At 40.1% G+C, this 18,908-nt stretch overlaps 1 protein-coding gene across 1 annotated transcript in view; it reads right to left on the bottom strand.

Annotated features, from left to right (window-relative positions):
- The window catches only part of LOC123597672 (zinc finger protein 239-like), a 28,154-nt gene extending 9,821 nt beyond the window's left edge, over positions 1-18,333 (bottom strand). Inside the window, exons 1-3 of the mRNA XM_045476831.1 lie at positions 17,741-18,333; positions 17,155-17,213; positions 5,088-5,214 (exon numbers count right to left, since the gene is read on the bottom strand). Coding sequence (XP_045332787.1) covers positions 5,088-5,214; positions 17,155-17,169 — 142 coding nt within the window. The 5' untranslated portion in view covers positions 17,170-17,213; positions 17,741-18,333. The remainder of the gene's footprint in view (positions 1-5,087; positions 5,215-17,154; positions 17,214-17,740) is intronic.
- Positions 18,334-18,908: the final 575 nt, after the last annotated feature.

The raw sequence follows: 18,908 nt of genomic DNA, 5'->3' as shown, positions 1-18,908 counted from the left end.
CTATATGAACCCAATCAATGATAACCACAAATCAAAAACCTAAAATAAATACACAAAAAAAAAGAGAAAAGAATCCAATCATAATGCTAAAGAAATCCAGTAAGTCACAAAGGAAGAGAGCAAGAGAAGAGAAAAGGAATAGAGAACTATAACCAGAAAAAAAAAAAATAATAACAAAATGGCAATAAGTACATGCTTATCTATAATTACTTTAAAAATTTTTTTTTCAATGTTTATTTATTTTTGGGACAGAGAGAGACAGAGCATGAACGGGGAAGGGGCAGAGAGAGAGGGAGACACAGAATCGGAAACAGGCTCCAGGCTCCGAGCCATCAGCCCAGAGCCCGACGCGGGGCTCGAACTCCCGGACCGCCAGATCGTGACCTGGCTGAAGTCGGACGCTTAACCGACTGCGCCACCCAGGCGCCCCATAATTACTTTAAATGTAAATAGACTAAATGCTCCAATCAAAAGACAGGGTGACTGAATGGATTAAAAAACAAGACCCATCTATATGCTGCCTATAAGAGACTCACTTCAGACCTAAAGACTCAAAGAGACTGAAAGTGAAGGAATGGAAAACGATATCCATGCAATAAAAAGGGAAAAAGAGCTGGAGTAACAATACTGATATCAGACAAAATAGACGTTAAAACAAAGGCTGTAGCAAGAGACAAATAGGGTAGTACATAATGATAAAGTGATCAATCCAACATGAGGGTATAGCAATTGAAAATATCTATGCACCCAATATAGGAGCACCTAAATACATAAAGCAAATAGTAACAGACATAAAGGGAAAAAATGACACTAATACAGTAATAACAGGGGACTTTCACACCTCACTTAAATCAATAGATAGATGATCAAGACAGAAAATCATTAAGGAAACAGTGCTTTTGAAGATACATTAGACCAGACAGACCTAACAGATATATACAGAATGTTCTATCTAAAAACAGCAGTATACACATTCTTTTTGAGTGCACATGGAACATTCTCCAGGATAGATCACGTTAGTCCACAAAATAAGTCTCAATAAATTTAAGGAAGACTGAAATCACATCAAGCATCTTTTCTGACCAAAAGATATGAAACTAGAAAACAATACTAAGAAAAAAAAAAACACAAAAAAACACAAACACACAGAGGCTAGACAACATGCTACTGAAGACCAATGGATCAATGAAGAAATCAAAGAGGAAACAAAAAAAACTTGGAGACCAATGAAAATGAAAACATAATGGTCCAAAATCTTTGGAACACAGCAAAAGGAGTTCTAAGAGGGAAGGTTATAGAGATGCAGGCCTACCAAAAGAAACAAGAAAAATCTCATATGAACAATCTAACCTTATACCTAAAAGAATTTAAAAAAGAACAAACCCTTGGGTTGGGAGAAAGTAGGAAATAATAGAGTGGAAATAAATGATAGATAAAAAAATAGAAAAGATCAATGAAACCAAGAACTGTTCTTTGAAAAGATAAAAAAAAAAAAAGCTTAGAAACCTTTAGCCATACTCATCAGGAATAAACAGAACTGAAATAAATAAAATCAGAAATGAAAAAGGAGAGGTAATAACTGAGACCACAGAAATACAAAGAATTATAAGACACTACTATTAAAAAATTATATGCAAACAAATTGCACATCCTAGGAGAAATGGATAAATTCCTAGAAACACATTCATCTAAAACTAAATCTGAAAGAAATAAAACATCTGAACAGACTGATTACTACTGATTCAATTAGCAAAACTGAATTGGTAAATTCCCAACAAATAAAAGTCTGGGACCAGATAGCTTCAAGATAAATCCTGCCAAACATTTAATGAAGAGCTAATACCTGTTCTTAAACTATTCTAGAAAATAGAAGAGGAAAGAAAGCCTCCAAATTCATTCTATGAGACCAGAATTACCTTGATACAAAGATAGACAAGACACTATAAAAAAAGAAAACTCTAGGCCAATATCCCTGATGAACACACATGCAAAAATCCTCAACAAAATAATAAGCAAATCAAATTCAACAATACAATTAAAAGGATCATCCACCATGATCAAGAGGGATTTATTCCAAGGATGCAAAAGTGGTTCAATATTCTCAAATAAGTCAGTGTGATACATCACATTGACAAGAGAAAGGATAAAAACCACAGGATTATTTCAATAGACACAGAAAAGGCATCTGACAAAGTACAACATCCACTCATGATAAAAACTCTCAACAAAGTAGGTTTAGAGGGAAAATATCTCAACATAATAAAGGCCATAAATGATAAACACAGTGTTAACATCATACTCATGGTGAAACACTGAAAGCATTTCTTCAAAGATCAGGAACAAGACAAAGATATCTACTCCCACCACTTTTATTCAACATAGTAGGGGAAGTCCTAGCTGCAACAATTAGACAAGAAAAAGAAATAAAAGGCATCCAAATTGATGAGGAAGTAAAATTGTCACTATTTACAGATGACATGATACGATATGTTTAAAAACGCCACCAAAAAACCCTTCTAGAGCTGATAAGTGAATTCAGTAAAGTTGGAGTTTACAAAATTAATTTTTTTTTTCAACGTTTATTTATTTTGGGGACAGAGAGAGACACAGCATGAACGGGGGAGGGGCAGAGAGAGAGGGAGACACAGAATCGGAAACAGGCTCCAGGCTCTGAGCCATCAGCCCAGAGCCCGACGCGGGGCTCGAACTCACGGACCGCGAGATCGTGACCTGGCTGAAGTCGGACGCTTAACCGACTGCGCCACCCAGGCGCCCCAATGGAGTTTACAAAATTAATATACAGATATCTGTTGCATTTTTTTTTATCTTTGCATTTCTATACACTAATAATGAAGTAGCAGAAAGAAAAATTAATCCCATTTACAACTGCACCAAAAAGAACACCAAGGAATAAACTTAACCAAAGACATGAAAGATCTATACTCTGAAAATGATAAGACATTGATGAAGGAAACTGAAGACAACACAAACAAATGGAAAGATATACGTGCTCGTGGATTGGAAGAATTAATATTGTTAAAATGCCCACTGTACCCAAAGCAAGCTACCAATTCAATGAAATCCTAATCAGAATACCAATACTATTTTTCATAGCAGAACAAATAATCCTAAAATTCATATTGAACCACAAAAGATCCTGAACAGCCAAAGCAATCTTGAGAAAGAAGAATAAAGCTAGAGGTATCACAATCCCAGATTTCAAGATATACTACAAAGCTACAGCAATCAAAACAGTGTGATACTGGCACAAAAATAGACACAAGATCAACAGAATAGGATAGAGAGCCCGGAAACAAACCCACGCCTATATGGTCAATCTATGACAAAGGAGGCAAAAATATACAACGGGGAAAAGATAGTCTCTTCAATACTGGACAGCTACATGCATAAAAATGAAATTGGGGGGCGCCTGGGTGGCTCAGTCGGTTGAGCGTCCGACTTCGGCTCAGGTCACGATCTCGCGGTTCGTGAGTTCAAGCCCCGTGTCAGGCTCTGGGCTGATGGCTCAGAGCCTGGAGCCTACTTCCGATTCTGTGTCTCCCTCTCTCTCTGCCCCTCCCCTGTTCATGCTCTGTCTCTTTCTGTCCCAAAAATAAATAAACGTTAAAAAAAAAAAATGAAATTGGACCACTTTCTTACACCATACACAAAAATAAACCGAAAATGGATTAAAGACTTAAATATGAGACCTGAAACCATAAAATTCCTGAAGGAAAACATAGGCAGTAATCTCTTGGATGTTAGCCTTAGCAACTTATTTATGGATATGTCTCCTGAGGCATGGGAAACAAAAGCAAAAATAAACTATTGGGGCTACACCAAAATAAAAAGCTTTTCATAGCAAAGGCAACCATCAACAAAACAAAAAGGCAACCAACTGAATGAGAGAAGATATTTGCAAATGACATATCCGATAAGGGGTTAATATCCAAATATTTAAAAACTTCTACAACTCAACACCAAAAAAACAATCTGATTAAAAAAATGGACAGAAGATGCGATTACACATTGTTCCAAAGAAGACATCCAGATGGCCAACAGACACAGGAAAAGATGTTCAACATCACTCATCATCAGGGAAATCCAAATAAAAACCACAATGAGATATCACCTCATACCGGTCAGAATGGCTAGTACCAAACAGAGGGAATTAAGTGTTGGCGAGGATCTGGGGAAAAGGGAAGCCTTATGCTCTGTTGGTGAGAATGCAAACTGATGCAACTACTATGGAAAACAGGATGGAGGTTCGCCAAAAATTTAAAAACAGAAATATCGTAGGAGCCAGTAATTCCACTACTGGATATTTACCCAAAGAAAATGAAAACATTAATTCAAAATGATATATACAGCCCTATGTTCACTGCAGCATTATTTACAATAGCTGAGATATGGAAGTAATCCAAGAGTCCACTGGCAGATGAATGGATAAGGAAAATGAGGTATATACATATACAATGGAATATTACTTAGTCATAAAAAAATAAGATCTTGCAATTTGCAATAGCATGGATGGAGAATACTATGCTAAGTGAAACAAGTCAGACAAGAAAGACAAATACTATATGATTTCACTTATATGTGGAATCTAAAAAACAATACAAACGAAGTAACAGTAACAACAACAACAAAAACCCAGAGAACAGATTCATAAATAGAGAACAAACTGGTGGTTGTCAGAGGGAAGATGGAAAGGGGGATGGGCAACATAGGTGAAGGGGATTAAGAGGTACAGACTTCCAATTACAAAATACATAAGTCATGGAGATGAATACTACAGCATAGGGACAGTCAATAATATTGTAACAACATTGCATAGTGACAGATGGTAAGTGCACTTATCATGGTGATCATTGTGTAATGTATAGAATTGTCAAATCACTATGTTGTGCACCTGAAACCAATACAACATTGTATGTCGACTATATTTCAATAAAATTTTTTTTTAAATAGTGATTTGGATACTCTGATATTTGAATCTCAAGCCCTTACTTAGTTAAAAACTTTAAGAGCCCACAGATTTTAACCACCCTGGAAGCAAAAATCCTCCAAAGAGTGGTTGTCCTCACCCACTAAGACCAGGTTGTCATAGATTTCCAGCATCACCTCTTTATGTAGGGCCCTTTGTGTGGGGTCTAGTTGCCTCCACTCCTCCTCAGTGAAGTCCATGGCCACATCCTTGAATGTAACAGGTTCCTAAAACACCAAAGAACAGTAATTCCTCTTAAGCATCTACACCAATGATTGTGGTACAAAAGGCTAAACTTGGGAATACTGACAAAGGTAGACAGAATAAAGAGAACTTCAGAGTTCTGCCCCAAGACATAAGAATAATTAAAAGAGAGGTGCCTGGGTGGCTCAGTTGGTTAAGCGTCCAACTTCAGCTCAGGTCATGATCTTGCGGTTCATGGGTTCAAGCCCCGCGTCGGGCTCTGTGCTGACAGCTCAGAGCCTGGAGCCTGCTTTGGATTCTGTGTTTCCCTCTCTGTCTGCCCCTCCCCTGCTCATGCTCTGTCTCTCTCTCTCAGAAATAAATATTAAAAAATTAAAAACATTTTAAAAGATAACATCTTATGCAGAGGTTCACTAACCCTAATAATACGAAGAGCTCTTAAAAGTCAATTAGAAGAAAAAATTGTCATTCTCTCTCCCTCTCTCTCTGCTCCTTCCCCACTCATATGTGCACTCTCTGAAAATAAATAAACTTTAAAAAAAAACCATACAAGTGAAAAGTGATCTGAATAATCTCTAAAAGAAAAATAAATGGCCAATAAACACCAGGTAAAAACTTTGGAGAACAATTTGGCGGTATCTATCAAACATATACTTTGATCTAACATTCCCAATTCTAGAAATTTATCCTCATTAAGATAATCAATGACTTCCTTGCTAATAGATCCAATGGAAAGCTTTCAAGCTTTTTTATGCTTGGCTTTTTCGCATTATTTGGCTCCACCCACATGGTCTTCCTCAAAACTCTCTCCTCCTAGAGCCTGGATATTATAGTAACCCAATTTTTCTCCTGACTCTCTGATCACTCTTTCTCAATCTCTTTTTCTACTCATCAATGTTGGGGTTCCCAGGCCCTCCTCTCGCTCTCCCTATGTGATCTCATCTATTCTGACAACTTCAAATGCTTTCAAATGCTGGCAACTCTCAAATGCACTTTGGCAGCCAAGACCTCAAGCCAGACCTAGAGTTCCAGACCCCATTAGCTACATGATGAACATCCAGTGTGAAGTAGGTAATCGATTAATATCTACCAAATGAAATAAATACCCACCTGCATGTTTCAAAGCCATCTAAATCAACCTGCTCAATTCTGACTTTATCTCCCTTTCCAGATCTGCTTCCCTCCCAATGTTCCCTAATTCAGGCAACCACACCTCCACCACTCAGATGCTCAAGTCAGCAAAAGAGGCACCATCATTTCCTTCCTCTGTGTCCTCTCTCACACCTGCTCCATCACTAAATCTTCCTAAAGATCTCTCTTCTCTCTGCTGACACCACTTTTCTGAGCCACCACCTCACCTCTGCCTCCTAACTGGTCTATACCATCTTGCCTCCCTGCAACATAACCTCTACTCTGGCCCCTCTTATTGTGACCAGTCCTTAAATAGTTGTGTTCCTCAAGGCTTTTCTCTAGTTACCTTCTTTTTCTTCTTTTGTCACATATTGGCTGGATGATCTTAACCAAGCCCATGACTTTAGTCACCACATACATGGTGACAACTCATAAATTTGTATCTTTAACCTGGATCTGTCTCAGACCTTGATATCTCTCTTCTAGACTTTAATTGGATGTCCCAGAGGCACTTCAAAGTGTCTTCTAACTCCCCCTCCACACACACACACACACGCAAACACACAAGTACATACACATTCCATCTCCTCTGTTTCTTATCACAGTGAAGAGTTCACCATTCACCCAGCTGCCCAAAACTTGTGTTGCAGCCTTAACCAGGCCCCTTTCCCCCACTCCCCACAACTATGCACAGACCCATAGTGTTTTATCTGTTTTAGATACAAACTTGAAGATGTCCATATTCTTTATATACTTATTTATCTACAAGACAGCTTCCATTTCATTTCAAAGTTATAATTCAACATTAAGTTCACTGGACTCTGCCTAATTAGGCATGCTAACAGATACATTTATTATTAAACAAACCTAAGGATTCCTTGATCTATCATTCTTTTTTGGCAACCCAGCAACTTTAAACACCCTAAGTCTAAGGAATTTCTCACCTTATGAATCTGTGTGTCCTCAAGATAAAAGCCAGAAACTTGCTTGCCAGCATCCCTCGTAGCTTGATCAGCCAACCAGAGGTACTTGCACAAGTTTTTAATTCAGAAGCTAATGGTTGGAAAGAGTAAGGATGGCATCAGAGGCATCTAGTTACAGAAGCAGTAGAAGCAAATGTTCTACGGGTGGTGTTTGCAGCCCTGGGTCAGCAGTGCAAACTGAGTGCCCAGCAGAAGTGGTCGCTCCATTGGGATGGTCCAACTGTGGGATTTGAGCATCGTTCCACATTGTGTGGCTTCCAGGCCTGTCTTTCTGGCCTTTGAAGAGATTCTGCGAGCTACCAAATATCCCTCAATAAATTCCTTTTAGCTAATGAGGATTTTGGCTATTTGAACAGTTGGCATTAGAAAAATCTATTACTTATGTAATCATAGCAAGTGAAAAAGGAAAATTTATGTGATCATCTCACAGGATGGCAAAACAACATTTAATAAAATAAACTTCTGTGTCAACTATACTTCAATTAAAAGAAAGAAAAAAGAAAATAAACGTCTAATTTAAAAACCCTTCTAAAGGACAATGGTTTAGGTAGTTGGGATACATCGGTGAAATAAACAGAGGAAATATAAACCAAAATGAGAATAACATATCAATATGCAATGATGATTTTTTTTAAAACAACAGCCATTTGCTTAGGAGTTCAAAACCCTTCTGATCATATTGATGACCTTTTGACCCCCATTTTCACAAAATTTATAGTTTTTACTTGACTAGGAAGATATCATTCCTATTTTCAAGCAAACTTATAGATTCTTGAACTATCTTATAGACTAACTACTGACTGTAAACATAGCTGCATTCATACCCAAATAGAGTGGCTAGGTATTAAAATGCCCTTGATAAGAACTGGCAGTTTGCACAATAGACGAGCATGTGTCCTATGAACTGAAAATGATTTTATGGGATTAATGAAAAGCTAGTGCTTTTCTTCCCAATTACTGTACTATAAAACAACCAATATGAATAAGGATGTGACAGATCTTTTAGTGTGCTTATTTGTATTTATTATGGTTCTAGAAGAAAGATTAATTTGTACTGTAGGAAGACTCTAAGAATGAAATTCAATGCCTTTTATAAAGATTTAAAATAATTCACTAATGATTTGTCAATCTTGAAATTCAAACATCAGCATCAATAATATTCAGTGTATAATAATCATAACTCATTTTCTAGGACTATGTATTATATGTGACTTAAAGACTGAAAATTAATAAAGGAAACCTCGGTTAGAATGGAGTCAGGAGGCCAGCAGGGGGAGCTCTCACACACTACCAGCGGATCAACTGCAGACCCAACAGGAGAAGCACCTGTACCTTGCAAGTCCACACTACTTTAGCTACTACTTCGCTATCCGAGCAGAAGGAAGAAAGGTTTCCTCCTTCCCTGACAACAGCCCAGCCAATGAGAGGCTGTCACAACTCAGCCACTATATGGGGCACCTGGGTGGCTCAGTTAAGTGTCTGGCTCTTGATTTTGGCTCAGGTCATAATCTCACAGTTCATGAAATTGAGCCTCACATCAGGCTCTGCACTGATAGCATGGAGCCTGATTGGGATTTTTTCTCTCTCCTCTCTCTGCTCCTTCCCTGCTTGTGCGTGGGTGCTGTCTCTCGTGCACGCGCGCGCTCTCTCTCTCTCTGAAAATAAATAAATAAACTTTAAAAAGCCACTCTTCAAAATTCCTAGTTTACTCCAATGGACTTTTTGTTTATAACAGCCCTCCCAACTTCCCCCACCCCCTTCCTCTATAAAAGAGCATTCCTCTCCTTTGTTCTATAGACTTGACTATGGCTTTGCCTTAGCTTGCTTGTCTCTGGTTGCAATTCTCTGCTATTCTTGAATAAACCCATTTTTTTTGCTGGTAAAATAAGTGGTGGTTTTAATAAGACATATTTAAGACATATGTTCTAGATAACTAGCCCCTATCTTAATTCTGTTTCTCAATCATCACAAACTTATTTCCTATATAAGTCATTTGTTATCGTGCAGTGAATTAATGCAAAATTGCTACATCCAGAGATATACCAACCTCAGAAACAAAGCTGATCGAAATAAATTCCCAATAATTAGGCGTGTTCATACGGTAGCCCTCATTTTCTTTCTTTCTTTTTTTAATGTTCATGTATTTTTGAGACAGAGCGAGTGCAAGTGGGGGAGGTGCAGAGAAAGAGGGGAACAGAGGATCCAAAGCGGGCCCTGCACTGATAGCAGAAAGCCCAATGCGGGGCTAGAACTCACAAACCATGAGAACATGCCTGAGACAAAGTAGGATGCTCAACCAACTGAGCCACCCAGTTGCCCCTGTATCACCCAATTTCAATTCTTAATCATGAGAAGCGTTTGGGAACTCCCTGTAAAAATGAAAATATTCACATTGGTCTTGAATATAGAAACAATGCTAATATTTTGACTTGGTCTTGAATATCAGGATATTGACAATATTTGTTAAAGAGTCTGTTTTATAAATTTACAAATATAAAATTGGATTTATCTGTAGTCAATAATGAATAATCACATCAGTTACATTTTATTATTTTCTAAAATGCATTCCTAAATATAATAGAGATGTATCATTATAAATGCCTAAAGCCACAGTTTTTAACGCCCAACGCTAGGTTTTATTCCGGCTGTTAAAGAAAAAGCAACATCAAGTGTATATTCAGCTGTACCACTACCAAGTATGTGGAAAAATCCCTGGCAGTGTTGAAATGTCTCATATTTATAATGATCCGACACTCAGTGAGCAGTACTAACACACATAAATTAAGGGCTGATAGAAACATATAGTCTAAGTCTCTGTTCTGGTTGATCTTCTGTAAGGAAAGTACAACCTCTGGTTCTTCTTCATATTCCTTGTTTCTAGAATGTCTGTGCAATACAGCTGTACTACCACTTGGTTGGGGATTTTTTTTCTCAATGCTGCATACTCTCTTTACATATATAAAACCCCACCGATGTAGCTCACTAATTTGGCAGAGTGCTAGCTTGCATTCTAGGCTAGACAACTTAAATTATGACCTCCCCCCCACACCAGGGTATGTACTAATATAATTACTATTCATATATGGTAAGAAAACCTGATAATAAAACAACAAACATCTCTAATAACCCTCTGCCCCCCAAAAGGGAGTCACATTTCATTTGCTATTTTTTTCTGATAACAAAAGTGCTATAGAAAATCAGAGAAAACTACAGGAAAAAAATACAAAATACATAATTGCATTTTCCAAAAGAACTGCTATTTATATTTTGGCATATATATGTAGATTTTTTAATTGGGAATATTCTTTACAGCTTAAAAATAATTTTCTCTTAAAATATCATGAACATTGTCCCTTGTTAGTAACTATTCTTCTACACCTTGTTAATAGCGACAGAGTGGTTCATGTTATGGTTACATCATTATTTATTTAACAATTTCCCTATATTGAACACCTCAACTCCTTCCCAATTTTTATTACTATACTGATACTGCAAGTTTTATCACTGTATTTCAAATTTATTTACTTATCAACTTTTTCCTTTGGGTAGATTCCTAGAAGTAGGATTGCTAGGTCAAAGATATAGGCACTTTTCGGGGCGCCTGGGTGGCGCCGTCGGTTAAGCGTCCGACTTCAGCCAGGTCACTGTCTCGCGGTCCGTGAGTTCGAGCCCCGCGTCAGGCTCTGGGCTGATGGCTCAGAGTCTGGAGCCTGTTTCCGATTCTGTGTCTCCCTCTCTCTCTGCCCCTCCCCCGTTCATGCTCTGTCTCTCTCTGTCCCAAAAATAAATAAAAACGTTGAAAAAAAAAATTAAAAAAAAAAAAAAAAAAAAAAAAAAGATATAGGCACTTTAAAGACTTCTGACACATATTTCCCAAAGCCCTCCAAAAAGTTTGTGGCAAAAGGACATTTAATTTAAAAGTATTTGGCAGTCTCAGTTTACCAGAAAGTGTTTTTAAAAAACACATACCTGGAGGCGCCTGGGTGGCTCAGTTAGTTAAGAGTCCAACTCTTGATTTCGGTTCCGGTCATGATCTCATGGTTTGTAAGTTCAAGACCTATGTCAGGCTCTGCGCTGACAGCATGGAGCCTGCTTAGGATTCTCTCTCTCCCTCTCTCTTTCTGCCCCTCCCGCACTTATGTGTGTGCACTTTCTTTCAAATAAATTTTTAAAAAGCACTAAAAAACACCTATCTGCCAATTTGATAGGTGGCAAAAATGCCATTTCATTATATTATAATTAACATTTCTTGGATTACTAGTGAAGTTGAAAAATACTAAACCAGATGTAAAAATATTTATAAGTTCACCACAAAACACCTAGGAATAAACCTATCCAAAGAGGTGCAAAATTTGTACACTGAAACCTACAGAAAGCTATAAAAGAAATTGAAGAAGACATTAAAAAATGGAAAAACATTCCATGCTTATGGATTGAAAGACCAAATAATGTTAAAATGTTGATACTACCTAAAGCAATCTCCACATCCAATGCAATTCCTATCAAAATAACATCAGCATTCTTTACAGAGCTAGAAGAAACAATCCTAAAATTTATACAGAACCAGAAAAGATCCCAAATAGCCAAAGCAATCCTAAAAAGAAAACCAAAGCTGGAGGCATCACGATTCCAGACTTCAAGCCATATTACAATGCTGTAATCCTCAAGACAGTATGGTACTGTCACAAAAACAGACACATAGATCAATGGAACAGAATAGAGAACCCAGAAATGGACCACAAAAGTATGGCCAACTAATCTTTGACAAAGCAGGAAAGAATATCCAATGGAAAAAAGACACTCTCTTCAGCAAATAGTATTGGGAAAACTGGACAGTGACTTACAGAAGAATAAACTTGGACCACTTTCTCACACCATACATAAAAACAAACTCGAAATGGATGAAAGACCTAAATGTAAGACAGGAAGCCATCAAAATCCTAGAGGAAAAAACAGGCAACAACCTCTTTGACTTTGGCTGCAGCAAATTCTTACTTGACACGTCTCCAGAGGCAAGGGAAACAAAAGCAAAAATGAACTATTGGGACCTCATCAAGATAAAAAGCTTCTTCACAGTGAAGGAAACAATCAGCAAAACTAAAAGGCAACTGATGGAATGGGAGAAGATATTTACAAATGACTTATCAGATGAAGGGTCAGTATCCAAAATCTATAAATAACTTATCAAACTCAACACCCCAAAAACAAATAATCCAATGAAGAAATGGGCAAAGACATGCATAGACAGTTTTCCAAAGAAGACATCCAGATAGCTAACAGACACATGAAAAAATGCTCAACATCACTCATCATCAGGGAAAGAGAAGTCAAAACCACAATGAGATACCGCCTCATATCTGTCAGAATGGCTAAAATTAACAACTCAGGCAACAACAGATGTTGGTGAAGATGCGGAGAAAGAGGAACACTTTTGCACTGCGGGTGGGAATGCAAACTGGTGCAGGCACTCTGGGAAAACAGTATGGAGGTTACTCAAAAAATTATAAATAGAACTACTGTACGACCCAGCAATAGCACTACTAGGTATTTGTCCAAGGGATACAGGTGTGCTGTTTCGAAGGAGCACATGTACCCAATGTTTATAGCAGGGCTATCAACAATAGCCAAGTAAAGAAAGAGCCCAAATGTCCATCAACTGATGAATGGATAAAGGAGATGTGGTATAAATACATAATGGAATATTACTCAGTGATCAAAAAAATGAAATCTTGCCATTTGCAACAATGTGGATGGAACTAGAGGGTATTATGCTAAGCGATATCAGTCAGTCAGAGAAAGACAAATATCATATGATTTCACTCATATGTGGAATTTAAGATACAAAACAGATGAACATAAGGGAAGGGAAGCAAAAATAATATAAAAACAGGGAGGGAGACAAACCATAAGAGACTCTTAAATACAGAGAACAAACTGAAGGTTGCTGGAGGGGTGTTGGGTGGCAGGATGGCTAAATGGGCAAAGGGCATTAAGGAGGAGACTTGTGGGGCACCTGGGTGGCTCAGTCAGCTAAGCGTCTGACTTCAGCTCAGGTCATGATCTCACGGTTTGTGGGTTTGAGCCCCGTGTTGGGCTCTGTGCTGACAGCTCAGAGCCTGGAGCCTGCTTCCGATTCTGTGTCTCCCTCTCTCTCTGCCCCTCCCCTGCTCGTGCTCTGTCTCTCTCTCTCTCAAAAACAAATAAACGTTTAAAAAAAAAAAAAAAAAAAAAAAGGACACCTGTTGGGATGAGCAATGGGTGTTACATGCAAGTGATGAATCACTAAATTCTATTCCTGAAATCATTGTTAAACTATGTTAACTAAATTGGATTTAAGCTAAAAAATATATATTTGGGAGTTCGACAGGTCAATCACACTATTTTACTGAAACAAGTAATTTCACCTAACTAGAAACGATGAAAAAGGACTATTCTTTTCCCCAAAAACCGAAAATGAAAACTATAACAAAACCACAGAGTGAGCTGAAATTACAGCGGGAGGCAGCTGGAAGGCATAGGTTTGTCCCACAGAGAGATGCCAACAGCAGCACTACTATGTGACACAGAACCTGGTGCCAGCTGCAGGGTGGGGGGTTTAGACTGACTCTAAGGAACTGGAATCATCCCATGTTAGTAGCATTCTCTAAGCTACTACCAGAAATAGAAGCAAATTCCCTCTGGCGGAAAATTTCTCATAGGACTCATATATATTAAGATCAATCAGTGAGTTCACAATTTAAGTCACCAAAGGTGAGGGTCAGCAGAAAATAAAGTTAGACTACCAACAACTATAGATATTTAAACCACCAGATACGGAATCAGAGCAGCAATACATAAATTAGTTGAAAAAATTAAAAAGGCAACTATAAAACGATCAAGCAAAGAAATTACCTGGAAATAACATTCAACTGTGAAAAAACAACAAATTGAACATCTAAAGAGGGCATTAAAAAGCAACTTCTAGGGGGACCTGGGTGGCTCAGTTGGTTAAGCATCTGACTCTTGATTTCAGCTCAGGGCATGATCTCACAGTTAGTGAGATTGAGCCCTGTGTAGGGCTCTGTGCTGACAGTTCGGAACCTGCTTGGGAATCTCTCTCTCCCTCTCTGTCTGCCCCTCCCCTGTGCTCTCTCTCAAAATAAATAAATAAGCTTAAAAAAAAAAAAAAGAAACTTCTAAAGAATGGACTTGAGGAAAAAGAAAATTGATCCCAAAAGGCTAAGAAGGAATGGCAAGCAAACAAGTGATAAATATGTACATAAATCCAGACACTGTACAAAATAATAATTCTAATAATATCTAATTTATTAAGTTAAAAAAACAGAATTAAAATGCAGAAAATAATAGCTTATAAGTCAAGCAAGGATACAATCAGTAACAAAGAGTTTTAAAGTCTCTGCAATATTCTTAAAGTTGTTTATTGGGGCGCCTGGGTGGCGCAGTCGGTTAAGCGTCCGACTTCAGCCAGGTCACGATCTCGCGGTCCGGGAGTTCGAGCCCCGCGTCGGGCTCTGGGCTGATGGCTCAGAGCCTGGAGCCTGTTTCCGATTCTGTGTCTCCCTCTCTCTCTGCCCCTCCCCCGTTCATGCTCTGTCTCTCTCTGTCCCAAAAATAAATAAACGTTGAAAAAAAAAATTAAAAAAAAAAAAAAAAAGTTGTTTATTACCTTTTTTTTTTTTTTTTTTTGAGAGAGAGTGACAGAGTGAGCGGGGAAGGGGCAGAGAGAGAGAGAGGGAAAAGGAGAATCTTAAGTAGGTTCAACACTCAGCACAGAGCCCAACGTGGGGCTCAACCTCACAATCCTGAGATCATGACCTGAGCCAAAAGCAAGAGTTAGATGCTTAACCAACTGAGCCATCCAGGCACCCCTGAAAGTTGTTTAAATGTAGACTAGCAAATATATGGTACAATTTCAAGGATAATCACCAAAAGAACAGATTTAGGTTATAAATTTAAAACAAGAGGGGGAAAAAAAACCCTTGCCACTTAAAAAAAAACAATATATAAAAAAAATCAAAGCTAAGAAAGGAGAAAAAAGCAAAAATGGACAAATATAATTAAAATGTAAGACAGTATAAACACATCAAATACATCAATAATTACACTAAATGTAAATAGATTAAACTTGCCAGTTAAAAAAGCAGAGATGATCAGATTGAGGAGGAGGAGGGAGAATTCAGCCTTAAACTGTTAACAAGAGGGGTGCCTGGATTGCTCAGTTGGTTATGCATCTGACTCTTGATTTCTCCTCAAGTCATTATCTCATGGTTCATAGATTCAAGCCCCGAGTCAGGCTCTGTGCTGCCAGTGCAGAGCCTGCTTGGGATTCTCTCTCACCCCCCCCTCTGCCCCTCCCCAATTCATGCTCAAACTCTCTCTCTCTCTCGCAAAATAAATAAATAGTTAACAAGAGATATACCTAAAGCATAAGGCCACGAAACAGTTGAAAGTATGGAAAAAGATAAACCAGGCAAATAACAACCAAAAGAAAGAATAGCTATATCAATATCAAACAAAGTAGATTTCTAGATAAAAAGCATCACTAGTGAAAAAAAAGGTCACTACATAGAGATTTTTTTTAAAAATCCAATTCTCTATGAAGATATCACAACTCTAAATTTGTATATACCTCTTAAAACATCCATGAATTACATTTTTTTAGGTTTTTTTTTTACATTTATTTATTTTTGAGAGACAGAGTGAGACAAAGTGAGAGTGGGGGAGGGGCAGAGAGAGAGGGAGGCACAGGATAGGAAGCAGACTCCAGGCTCTGATCTGTCAGCACAGAGCAGGGCTCAAACCCACAGACCATGAGATCATGACCTGAGCCAAAGTCGGACACTCAACTGACTGACTGAGCCACCCAGGTGCCCCCATGAATTGCGTATCTTTAAAGTGTAAATACTGTACAGAGAAACTGACATACCTACTACTCAAAGAAATTCCACACATTTTTTTTTCTCAATTATTGATGGGTCAAGCAAACAAAAATAAATGAACGCATATAGACATTGGCACCTGACATTGGAGAATACATAATTTACTCAAGCACACATGAAACGCTGTAAAAATTGATCATTAGGCCATAAACAATTATCAACAACAAAAAAAGTAAAGACTTGAAAGAGATATGGAAGTTCATATACTCAAATCTTCTCTTTAAGAAACAAAAGTTCACCGAAGTCTTCCTCAAGCACCCTTCTCTCATGCTGATACCACTGACACTTAAATATAGCTTCTTTCATTTTACTTAGTGTATACATGAGTCGTAATCACCACTTTACACATGTATATATAAGTCTCCCTCAAAGAAACCACATATTTTGAAGAACTGTATCTAAGTCAATTTGTCTTGCTCTTACAAATAAAATGAGCAACCATAACTAAGTGGATAAATGAAGGAGCAACGCGTTAGGTAGAGAACAAACTTAAAAGGAGGGCATCAGGCCAGAAGGGAGCATTCTCTTTGGAGTCCTTAATTTCATGGATTAGTCCCAGCCCTTTGGATGTGGACAATTTACACCCAGTCCATGGATGAGAAGACCTGTCCATTGACAACATGTACAGCAGACACAAGGGACCTAGAGATGAATACTGGCTTCCCCATTTAATAGCTTAGTGAACTTGACAAGTCTCTAAGCCTCACTGGGCCAGTTGATACGTCTGCAAAATGGGAATAATATCCACTTCTCACCCCTATTGTGAGAATTAAAAGAAAAGTCAATGTTGAGTGTACCTACCATGCAGTAAGTGCTCCATAAAGGTTTCCCTCTCCTTTCCTACGGGAGAAAGAGGAACTTATGTTCTTCTGCAAGAGTCGGGACTGAAAAAAGGAAAACTGCATCTCACCTGGGGATTGGTCATCTCTTCTTCCTCCTGGGCAAGGTCAGGGAGTTAAGGAGGCAGAGCTGGAGGAGAAAGGAGCCATGAGACATCAAGCCTTCCTTGTAGCTCCCAGAGTGGCCATTGTTTCTGCCTCGTCTGAACCGTTCCCTCAACCATCCTGCCCTATGTTGCTTTCTTTTCTCCACACTGCAGATGGTTCACCATCTCAGCTAACTCGTCTTTCCTCTGTTCTGAGTCAAAACCTCCACGGTCTCTCCCTGTTCTCCGCAAGTGGTCATGGGACCCAAGACTTGCAGCCCCAGCAGCTCCAAAATCCCGTCTTCCTCCACACCCCAGTCTTGGCTCAGTTTTGGCAGGGCTCAGGTCCCAGGTGTGCCCCCTCAAGGATGGGTTCCAGCTGCTGTGGAGCTGCGGCCTTCATTCATTACAGCATGGCTTGCTCCTACTGGCTCAGGACAAGCTGGCTCCCACAGCCTGTCCTCGACTGGCATCTTTGTCCTGGGCTCCGAATCTCTGTACCCTCCAGCAAGAGTCTCCGGAAACCCAGCCGGGGTCAAAGTTAACGCTAAGCACCTCTCAGGATACATACCTGCAGGAACTCAGGCTAGGGACCACTGGACACAGGAATGGCAAAGCAGGAGACCTGAGGCACCAAAGAGGGGAGGCCCCCGGGGCACACTGCTCTGTGGGGAGACGCGGGATCGCGGGCCAGACCTGGGGGCGCGCTCAGACCCGAGCGGCCGGCACAGGGTTGTGGAGCCAAACTTGGACTCGGAAAGAGAAAGGGGTCCTGGAGCCACTGGGGCGGCAGATGCCACTAACCCCAGTCGGAGATAAGCAGAGCCAGCTGGAGTGCGTTAGAGTACCTGGAAGGTTCCCACCCTCCACAGCCAAATCTCGGCAGCATATTCTTTTCAGGACCATAGCTCCCGAGGCCCCTGATTTGGAGGTTCAAGTCCCTCCATCGCACCCGCACTCCGATCTCCATCTTCCTGCTGACCCAGGGTGCCCCTGTGAGCCCCAGCCTCTCCGCCAGAAACCGCGGCGATGCGAAGGGCCGCTCGGACTCACCGGCTGGCGCCGGCCTGCGCCAAGCTCTCCACCCGGCAGCACTGCGCCTGCGCCGAGCGAGCCCAGGGCACCTCCCACAAGACCCCGCGGCGCACCGCTCCACTGCGGTCCCAGGCCCCGGGTGACCGACCTGCGTGGTCCCAGGGTCTGCGGAGGTTCCTCGGCCAGCCCTGTCGGTGCGGAGGTGGGGGTAGAAAAGTCACTTTAAAAAAAAATGTTTATTTGAGAGAGAGAGAGCACCAGCAGGGAAGGGAACAGAGGATCTGAAGCGGGCTCTGCCTGGACAGCAGAGAGCCCGATGGGAGGGCTCGAACTCACAAACCTCAGATCATGGCCTGAGCCCAACTCATCTGCTTACCTATTGGAGCCACCCAGGCGCCCTGAAAGTCATTTTTAAATTTCAGTTCCTGGGATCCTGCAATGGAAAAACGGCCTCCCTCCTTCGCTGTGGAAGCTAGCCCCGCACCTAGGACCTCGGGGCCCGCGCCTGGCACTTGAGAGTCTGGCTGCTTAGGGGTTGGAGCTAAGAGATGGGGATACTGGTGCCCTTCATTTGGCCGGTGGTCCTATCTGGAATGTCACCGCAAAGGCTCCACTGGGCCGGCAGGTATTCTCAGGATGGCCCTCCCTCCTGCACGGTTTTCTGATGCGTAGCCCCGCCTAGTGTGACCCTTGCTAACCCCCTG

Source organism: Leopardus geoffroyi, chromosome C1, assembly GCF_018350155.1.
Source record: "Leopardus geoffroyi isolate Oge1 chromosome C1, O.geoffroyi_Oge1_pat1.0, whole genome shotgun sequence".
Classification (NCBI taxonomy): Eukaryota; Metazoa; Chordata; class Mammalia; order Carnivora; family Felidae; genus Leopardus; species Leopardus geoffroyi.
This window is presented reverse-complemented; position numbering and strand designations above follow the sequence as displayed.